Source organism: Papilio polytes, unplaced genomic scaffold (genome assembly GCF_000836215.1).
Source record: "Papilio polytes unplaced genomic scaffold, Ppol_1.0 DF822067.1, whole genome shotgun sequence".
In the NCBI taxonomy this organism is placed as follows: Eukaryota; Metazoa; Arthropoda; class Insecta; order Lepidoptera; family Papilionidae; genus Papilio; species Papilio polytes.
Window position 1 is genome coordinate 1,513,479 of NW_013527137.1, and position 10,840 is coordinate 1,524,318.

The 10,840-nt window shown below is 32.8% G+C and overlaps 1 protein-coding gene across 1 annotated transcript; it reads left to right on the top strand.

Annotated features, from left to right (window-relative positions):
- Positions 1-8,858: 8,858 nt before the first annotated feature.
- LOC106106816 lies at positions 8,859-10,621 on the top strand. Its single transcript, XM_013287475.1, has 2 exons — positions 8,859-9,363; positions 10,478-10,621. Exons 1-2 carry the CDS (start codon positions 9,199-9,201, stop codon positions 10,619-10,621), a joined length of 309 nt encoding a protein of 102 aa, XP_013142929.1. The 5' UTR covers positions 8,859-9,198.
- The last annotated feature ends 219 nt before the right edge of the window (positions 10,622-10,840 follow it).

The following is a 10,840-nucleotide window of genomic DNA, read 5'->3' on the forward strand; positions in this document are numbered from 1 at the left end:
TACATGACTGATTTTATCAACCAGCTATTTTTATTTCGAAATCTTTATTAGAAATTTTTTCTAAGTTGTTTCCTTCTATAACATTATTTTCACATTAGCACCGCTAGCTTCAAATTTTCTCTAAAGTCGAGGGCAACATCAATAGAGTCCAAACTTAGTAAGCTACGTCGTAGCTAATGCTACGATGCTACGAGTTGCCGCCATCCTCTAACTTCCTTCCTTTGACCTGACTTGCACAGAACAGGAAATTGTGAGCATGGCCAACTTAACCAAGCGGAACAAATGTTTTTTTATCCAGCAAATGGTTATTACTATAATTTTATCTAAAGTTGTCTTTTTATTTTTAGATAAAGATAATATGGAATGTTGGTGATTTTAAATTTTTAAGCGAAAGGATTACAAAATGTTAAACTATATTTTTACCTTAATTTAAACCGATTAAATTAAAAATATTTTAAAACTGCCTACATTACATAAGACATCTATTGGCCACTATACCATTTTGAAATTAGGTAGGGCATTTTTTTGCGATATCAATTAATATCTGTTTGGGGATTAATTACTACTGGACTTTACTTAATAAATTAAACACTACGACCGCTAAAATGTTTTAAACTCTATATTTCGTAAAACCTCACATATCTTACTAATATTATATATGTGAAAGTTTAGATGGATGTTTGTTAGAGTAAACTGCATAAACGGCTGAACGGATCTTGATAAAATTTGCCATAGATGTAGAATAAAATCTGGATTAACACATAGGCTTCTTACTTTTATTTTTATATACACGCGCACGGAGTCACTGGCTAAAGCTTGTAAAATATAACTATTGTAATATATTTTTAACTCTATGTTGTGTGCATCGTGCCAAAAATAACCGACTGTTGAGTCCATCCTCTATGACATCATAAAGACGTCTATAAAGGCGAAGTGCGAATTAACTACCTACTCTACTACTATAACAAGTCAAATAGAACTATTCTATTATTTTTATTTTACAGAATACTTGATTCAGTTATTATAATAATAATGGACTAGCTTTCGCGCGCGACACCACCCGTGTTGAGTCAAATTAAACAAAAGTAAGTAGCCTAAGTGTTCTTCCAGATAATGCTCTATGTCTGTGCCAAATTTCAGCCCGATCCATTAAGTCGTTTAAGCTACAAACTCTAACAAACATCCATCCTTACATCCACCTATCCTAAACTTTCGCATTTATAATATTAAAGTAAGAAGTAAAATAGGAAATTTCTATTTTATTCGGGTGATACATACCAAACCGCTGATCATAGTTGCATTTTGTGGTAACCGACAGGTAAAATAAAACTTCGCATTTGATAGGCTATGCAAATGCCTCTTACAAATGTAATTTTAAAATATTAATCTCACACTATACCGGATAATTAAACACAATCAACTAACTAATTTAAAAGTAACCAGTCAACAATATTACGTTAACATTTGTGTAAGAAAAAGTACAAACTCGTACATTTGTTTTGTATTTAAATGTTCAGTAGTAGATTTATTCCGTAGCAAGATCGCATGCCGACAGAAACACTAGTTAGCTCATTCTATTTGTCAGAAGCTCATGGAACGTTCGCTGAACATGCCACGTTAAACAAATAGAATATTCCCCAGTACATTTTATTGCGTTCTACAATTTGCATTCATACATTCGTAAGTAGAAATTGCAATTTACAGATATTGATAAATCAATTACATTTAAAACACAAAAGCTTTATTTAAAAAGTGAATTGGGAATCAATAAAATACCACACCATACCACAACTTTTAAACATAGTATAGTTTCTGCTTCTCCAAAAGTAAGATTAAAAAATTAATACGTTTAAATTTTAACTGGTACTCAAAGTTGTTTAATTCATAGGTATTTTTTTTAATATTTCATTACTGAATTAAAAATAGGTTAATGGTTTATTAGTGTTTCTTTTCCATTTATCAGCTTCTAAAACCTCGCATTCCGTCTGTAATCTACAATCAGTAACCGCGAACAACTGGTACCGAAGGGTATTGATTGCGTTTCACCTGCAGCCACTATATCTATATAGTATTATATGTCTATTATTTAGGTCACATGTTTTTTATCCGACTGACAAAGAGCGTAGTTTAGTAAGGGTACATAACACATATAGCTGATGTGAGTAATTACATTTAAAAAAGTGGTGAAATGACGAGTTCAGATTACTCGCGACTACTTTTTTTTCATTGCAAAATATTATTTCGATGTTTTCTTGTATATTCTTAATTAAGATAAAGGTCAAAAATAAAATCTCTTTTTTTTGTAATATAAGGTGTCTAACGAGCAAGCGGCCACATGAATTCACCGAATTTATTTGATTTCATTTAATATTTTAAAATCGTTATTTTGAAACGAGGCCAATAGTTGGAGTTATATTATCTGTTAGCGTCTTAGCCGAGATTGTTTTTATTTTTAATTAACGCACAATTTATGTAAAATCTGATAAATAGTGATGCAGTACAGAGGTATATAGGTACCTACACTAGTTTAGAAATAACCTATTTACATTTACTACGCCCCAAGATGATCCTACACACCAAAAATCATTGAGATTCATTTTAGTATCACCCATAATTTGGTTTAACAAGGATCAAATCTAATCATTATAAACTTTTATTGAGATTAAAAAATACGTATTTTCGTTGTGAAAACATTGTACAGTAATTGTTTTATCAAATTCAAAATTCTAGCAAGCATTACAACTGATTGCATTTTAATTGTATCTACACTTATTATAACTTAAACATTTTCGGACCGTTGTATCATGAAATAAATAATTGCGATCAAAATTCACTTAGAAATGTAACATTTAAGATGTTCAAGGTTGAATCGAGGTCGAATATCGTTAATGAACCTCGAGCACGCATTTTATACCACAAGTAGAAACGAACTCGGGTCATTCAGAATATTTGGCGCAGCATGATTGGAACAACTAAAAATTAGTTCACTCAGTTCTTTTAAAGATTTTTATATGCTGTTTTTATCTTGAAAAGTTGTTAGAATCGACAGTTCTAAATGTATAATCGAAATTAAAATCAATAGAGTATGGGGACATAAAAGGAAAGCGGCTGAATTCGGCTACTAACCTAAATGTCTCGTGTAAAAAACTTACGTTGCGAAAGTCCATTGAATAAAGCCTTTAATAAACCGTGTTACTGTTAAGTAGACGGATTACATTAACATTGTTAAAAGCTATTACTTAAAAGCGCATACCACAACTTGAAAAACAGCCCAAAGCTCGCGGGGTGACATAAAATTCTACGTATTATGATAATATGAACTCCTTCGCAATTATTAAAGCTTGATTTATACGAGTAAAAAAAACCATTAACATTATACGGTGGGCGCGGCGCACGCCATCGCGGCATGCGATAGCCGAGCAAATAACTTCTTTTGGAATAATTTCTTTCCCCTTACAAAGGATACAAAGCTTTGAGGAAAAGGTTTTACGAGGGAACAGTTTTCTTTAATTAAAATGAAGCGTTGTCTCAACTACAACGGACGCCTCTTACCTTATATAAAGTTAAACGTGAAAATGAATGAATGATTTTCATTTACATTTTATATCAGAATGAATGAACGATATTCTCCGTAACGTAATCCGTCAAAGGCGAACCTTGCTGTCTCCGAATGTTTTATCCGAGGTGACTGGTTTATGTGAGAATATAGCAGTTATAGTAACGTTCTAATTTGACTTGGAAAATGTATGACTAATCGAAGTGATTAATGTTTTCAATTAATTGAGAGTTCGTTTATGAATTTAAAGTCTAAAGGCTAACTTGCCAGTGGAAATAGACACTAATATTCTGCCCTTTCATGCTTAGTATTATAAAATTTCTTGTCGGATATTGACTTTGTCGCAGCTCGGGGGTTTAGAAAAATGTCTCGTGACAAAAAGCGTTTAAAGTTGAAGGGGTTTAAATGAGATCATTTACATAGTTTATGCGCTAGGGATTGAAACAGTCTTTTACCTGTTGTGATAAAGTACATCATTTTATGTGCAATTTAATACAAAGAATAAAAACAATGAGAAAATTAAAAGTAAAGTTTAAAAATTTGATAAAAAAACCCATAGAGTAGACAGTTTTTAAGATTTCAAAGAAAGTTTTCATTACGTATTTAATAAAAGCAATTTCAGATGAGCTCAGAACAGGTAAGGTAATTATTAAAACCTAATTACCACATAAACATTATAGCAATAGTACCACTACAATAAGGGGCACAATATTTCTAATACGCTTGTCCCGAACGGCCTTATAATACAAGTAGGCATTGTTTACGGCCATTTTGCGAAGGTTTTATTGCACTCTTAGTATCCGTTTGTGTTCGACATGATATATCGCCAACGAGCCGATATCCAACATAATACCTTTCCACAGCTCTGTCGAAAACGTAACATTTATACAAATTATATTTTTTTAATGTGTTATTTCAATAGATATATTACTTGTGTGATTAAAGTTCAGTGAATCGCATCAAACGACAAACCTACGTTGTCAATGATTGTATCCGATTACAGCAGATGAATAAACTACAAAATATTTAACACTAGTTGTTACTCGCGACTTCGCCAGCGTGCAATAAAAAAATATAGCCTATATTACTCATAGATAAATTACCTTTCTAACGGTGAAAGAATTCTTAAAATCGACCCAGTGGTTTTTGAGTTATTTAAATACATACAAAAATACAAAGCTTTCCTCCTTTAAAATATTTGTATAGAAGTATAGATTTCGCCCTTTACGTTACCATTTGTTCACGTAAAAGTATGTCGTTCATTTTTCATTAAAATAGAAGAAATGATATTTTTATGCAATTGTTTCTGCAGAAGAAATTCATTCTACGCGTATTATATTTTTATTGTGCGTTTTGTAGGCTTTATTTTATGCCACTTTACCTTCCCACCCTTTTCTTATGAGGAAATATTTGCAAATGTATTTGGCGGAGGTGGACGCATATTGAGGTAAAATGTCTTCTTTCTATGCTTCACCTCCTGCGACGATCATTGGAAGGCAGTGCATCTGAAATTGCGCTTGTTTATGGGCAGCGGACGCATCGGTTCGACGGTTTCCACGTGCTCGTTTATCACTTTACAATATTAAAATTGAATTAATAATATTCTAGATTAACAATAGTCGAGTATCTTCACATATAAGCTTGTAAATAAACTAACGTATGCTCCTATTCGTTAATTAAATCTACCAAAGTTTACGTTGTTTGCATTAAGTGGATCTGAAATTAATTAAAACTGTCACAAACTTACCTTCACGTAGCTAACTTCGTCTAATATTCATCTCATTCATACGTAGATAAGTTTCAAATTAACATGTATCTTCCAGAAATTGAAAGGAAAATTACAAAATAGAAGAAACAAGTATCTTTACGTTAATTAAAACCGAACTTACAACATAAGATAATTTTTTAAAATTTCATTTAACTTTAATTAACAATTTCGATAAAGTTTGTATTATTTACGAATTCATATACAAAGTTCTGAGGGCTTATCATGACAATTTTTTCGTAACGTTATACATTAACAGCTCCCCAATCATGCGTAAAGAGCACTAACAATCTTTCAATATCATACAGTGTCACGTGAACATTCGTGATAGACCCTCCGGTATAAGTTTGAGAATGTAACTAATACGATTACACAGTTAATTTTATACTATTCCATTTATGATAACAAACGCAGAGCCCAGAATAGAACGAGCTGGGCGCACTGTAGGCACCCACCCCATTGCTAGGATGTAGGAAATTAAGTCATATTTCTCATATCAAAAATTAAATTGTCACTTGAATATAGCATGTTAATAACTTATCTCCGCGCGCTTTCTAAGTTAGTAATTCAAGTAGTAATTATGTTCACAGCTCGAGTTGTGAGAACTTGTTAGCTCGCGTTATTACAATTATGATCTTACGAAGAAATAGTTTAACAATCTCAATAAAAGTTCTTTTCTTATAAACATGTCGGTAATTAACTATACGAATATTTTCTAAATTAATCTAAATTAGATAGTTTGTTATTGATTATTCAAAAAGTAATAGACCGTATACAAAATTATTTATAATATCTATATTTATATTGTAAGGAAGAAAGATTTTTTTTATGTATGCTTTGAAATAACTAAAAAACCACAAGGCTGATTTCAATAATTATTTCAACATTAAAAGCTATGTATCAGCGAGTAACATAGGCTATATTTTTTATTATTTTATATTTCACGTGGACGAAGTCACGAGCATTAGTTATAAATAAGAATATAAGAAAAAAGAATAAATAAGAAAAAATAGGTTAGTTTGTTTTGCATTATTCAAAAACTAATAAACCATTTACATTATTACTTTAAATATTCTTAATAAGAAGTTTTTCTACAAACTACCTTGGATTTATTTTTACCCTAATGACAGCAGGGTAAAGTGTTTCTGGAGTATTAAAATACGAACGAAATGTCTTTCGATACATATTTGTCAATCATATAAATATTATAAATGCGAAAGTTACAATGGATGGATGGATTTATGTTAGCGTTTAAAGCCTAAACGGCTGAACGAATCTGAAATTTGGCACAGAGTTACAGCGTAGTCTGGAAGAACACATAGGCTTTTTATCCCGGGAATAGTTACGCTTAATACTCGTATTAAATTAATATAGAAATTGATAATTGTGCCATGTAAAAGTCTTGAATATCGCAGAATAAGTTATCTCCTTTGGTACTCGGAATTGTTTTCCTTTTAAATAAAATATGATAGCTTTGAAACAGCGAGCAACTCTACAAGTAGAGTGGACGACAAAAAAGAACTTGACCTATTCAACGTTATTTAATAGTTTTATTTCATAAGAACAAAGTGCCACTCAACGTGAACTACTATTGTACAAATTCACCTTGTTTTTGTCGTATATTTTTACGAAATTATTAGATTTTGTTAGTCTTTAAGAAGAAATTGAAATAAGGTATCCATTATACCATTATCAACTACATCACCGGCTGTATAGCATATAGCCGACCGTATAGCAATACGTACCCACTGAGGGGGTCATCCCAAGTTAAGGGTGACTAGGCCGTAGTCAACTACTTAAAAAATTAATTTGAAATTTATTAATTCAGAAATCTACGTTTTTAATGTTGGGAAAGGTATTAAATCAGTTTTTAGTAAATGACACATAAAAGAACTTGCATATAATAACATATTAAGATTTATAATAAATCTGTCCATGCTACAATTTTGAATTGAGGTAATATTCTTGTAAAACTATACTACCCGCTCTGGTAAGACTCGTAGGTTAATATATTTCAGATTAAAAGACTAAGTAATAGTCGACTCCGAAGGTATATAATGTGCTTCAAACAAAGCACTTTAAGTATTTCCAATTTAACAGATATACCAATTAGAGTAAGTTTTATAGCAAAATATTAAATTCTTTTTAAGAGAGAGGAAAACAAACAAAGGAAGAGAACATTAATTGCTTTATGATTTTCATATTTTTAACAAGCTGTTTCTTTGTATATGCAATTTTAATTTTTAACCAGTAGTTCCTTTTTGTAATTAACTATGTAAGAGGGTACTTCAATATTCACAGACGAGTAATATTATAGTCAAGCGTAACAAATTTACTTTTTTTGTGGGGTAACTCAACGTCTTGCAAGTACTTAAGATTAAAACAGTGACAGAAATAACTGACTAGAAATTAAAATACTTTTTTCTAATGAAAATGCATTAACATCTATTGTGAATTTTTAACAAAAAAGTGGCAAGTCATTTTTAAGGCTCCTCGGGCCCATTTTTAATAGTGTTGTGCGTATAGTGCGCAGCTGGGCGCGCCGCGTGGCAGGAGGCGGCGGCCGTTTCGGTAGGCGGCGGCGCGGGCGGTGCGGGCGGCGCGGCGCGGCGCTGCTCCGTGCCCGGCGACCACCCCGGCGCCCGGCGCGACCCGCGCGCCAAGTGGCACCGCAACAACAGGGTAATCATCAAGAGCAAACGCGTCCCACTGCATGGCACAGCTCACCGCGACAAAAAAGTACGAATCTTCAATACCGACGCCAGGATTCCCGGTTTAGACCCCTGTCGTAGAAGATACCCCCTGTAGACCCCTTTTAGTTGTCTTGTCTAGAAATATCCTTTTCTAGTTTTCTTCTTTAACTTGGTAACCATCTGTCCAGTAAATTTCTGTTTGGTGTCTTTCTATTCTTTATGAGCCATGTAAAAAATACCGACATTTTTTCAAACTGATATTTTGTTGAAAACATATTTATTGTTTCCAAAGAAATGTTGCTTTGTAAAACATACTATTGGGTTTGTTTCTACATATCTCATACTTCTTTTCTATCCTGTATTTAGGTTAGTAACCCTTTTAATAAAACTTTTAAAACTCTTCAACGTTTCTATTCTAAAGTGATCGCCACTATCTGAGTTTTTGAGAATCTATTCCATTGTTAACTTAAAAAATCTAATAAAATAAATCTATAATGAAACTAAGTAAACGATTATCACAAAACCACTGACTTAATTGGTAATGTACTGTAATTATTTTGTATCTTTCCTGTAGTTTTAAAAACAGTAAAGTTTTTTATAATTATTTTTAGTATTAGTGCATGATAAAATTGCTTTACTTTATTTTACTCTGCTAGATTCCTTTTTTAATTATTTAATTCTGTAATTAGGTTAATTATACGCTTAATTAATGTTTTAACTTCCTAGATTATTTCCTTATTTAGTACAATATTTTAAAATTTATCAACGTTTAAAGCTGTGCCTGAAAATTTAATTTTAACACGAAGCAAAAAAAAATTCAGAATTCGCTTTGCTATTGCTAATTTTTACTAATGCTTAATAACTTCAAGAGATGTATGCTAGCATTAACTTAATTTAAGTGAAGCGTTGTTATACGAAAATTAGTACCAGTATGATGTTATTTAAAAGATTATTTGAAGTCCGGAAGACTATAAGAAGTATTAAAATGTTAATTTGTGGTCAAAGTTATTCGTGACCGAGATAAGCTCATGCCAACTCTACGCTGCTACGTGTAGCACTGCTACGCTACATGTAGCAATGCTACGCTACATGTGGAAATGCTACGATACTCGTCCGTAGTACAATTGTAGGGATTTCTGGTCCAAGTGACTGGATAAAAGTTTTGGGCATTATTATTAATTACTATGGGTCCTCAGGTCCGCGATGCGTCGTACGGGTCATCCTCGGAGTCAGACGGGGAGGCGGAGGGCGCGAGCGGAGAGCCGTGGGGAGTCGCACGGCTGCTATACGCCGGCCTCGCCACGCTCGCGGTCGGGCTCGTCGTGTATTTCGTTGGAACCGGCGACAAGGTACATTGTTAAGATTTAATAGTAAGTAATCTATACTAATAGTATCAAGAGGAAAGATTTGTATTTTTGTATGTATTAAAACAACTGTAAAACTACTAGGCCGATTTCAAAAAGTTGTTTACTATTACGTGCTTCATAGCTTTTAATGTTTTGTGAACAAAGTCGCGAGCAAATGCTAGTTTATAATCTGTTTTAAGAGTCCTACTTTCTTTCCTTCAAGACCTAGGATATTATTTCCCTCTTGATGTTCATCTACCAAGGATAACAAGAAACTCAAACGCAAAAGTTTTAGTAAAACCTAGTATTTCCATTTTGATAGCATTTAAAAATCTAATCTGCTCAGTTTCGAAATATATTTTACTATCTTATCTTACTTCTTACCATTACTAAATTACTATTACTAGTCTTACTGTACAAATGTATCTAATTATTAATTACTATTACGAATGTTGTAAATACGAAAGTTTAGATGGATGGATGTTAGAGTTTGTAGTAAATTGCTGAAGAGATCTTCATGAAATTTGGAACAGAGTTAGAGCATAGTCTGGAAAAACACATAGGCTACTTTCTTTTGTTTTTTAACTCCACGTCGGAGTCGCGAGTGAATGTTAGTAGTATAAAGTCAAAGTTAATACCACTTTATCAAAATTAAACATTATCACAATCAAATAAACCGGAAGCAGGAAACTTTCAACACGCGAGAGAATGATTTGCGGTACCACACGGCCTTTATGCATTCCGCTGGAATTTTAACAAGCGTTGAATTTAATAAACCTCATTTTAATTAATGTTACAGTGCGACCACTAATTTAATTAATACAAAACCACGTGAATATGGAAAATGAACTCTTCACAGCTTATTAGTTTTTTGATATATTCTACTTATCTATATTGTTTATTCATTTGTTTACAATAGTATAAAGTTTTAAGTCTAACTGCCACGGTCTCTATCTTAACGGTAAGGAGAGGAGTCCCTTAGTAATAACTCTTATACTAAATCAATGAAAATCACAACAAACCATTAAATCAAGTACAGAATTAACCTACAATCGTAATATTTCATTTGTTTTGTTCTGTAATTCAAGTGTATAATTTCCCTTTTTATAAATTCCAGGGTTTCAAAACTCCAGCGCTTCGCCTAGTGGGCCCCTCACTGATCGTAGCGGGGCTCGCGTGTTGTCTGCTGCGTATTTTGTTTTGCATATTTGCGAAGCCCTGCTGTCGACGACGAACAAACTACAAGGAGAACAGAAGGTAGGATAGAATACATGTAAAATAAGAATAACAAGGAAATTGAAAAAATAAATGTGAACTAGTCCCGCGTAGGCATCGTAATCAGTAAAATATTGGCTCTAGTTTTCTATGTACTCTTGAACAATTATTTTATCAGTGATCTATGTTATATTGTTTGTTGTATTTTACTTTTCAGACTGTCAGGGTGCGGGGTGGGCGCCGCGGGCGAGGGGGAGGAGCTGCC

Bases quoted from the DNA above. Each gene is read 5' to 3' on its own strand.
- LOC106106816 (XM_013287475.1), top strand. From the start codon at position 9,199: ATGGGTCCTCAGGTCCGCGATGCGTCGTACGGGTCATCCTCGGAGTCA. The intron at 9,364-10,477 runs GTACATTGTTAA...TATAAATTCCAG, and splicing joins TCGTTGGAACCGGCGACAAG to GGTTTCAAAACTCCAGCGCT.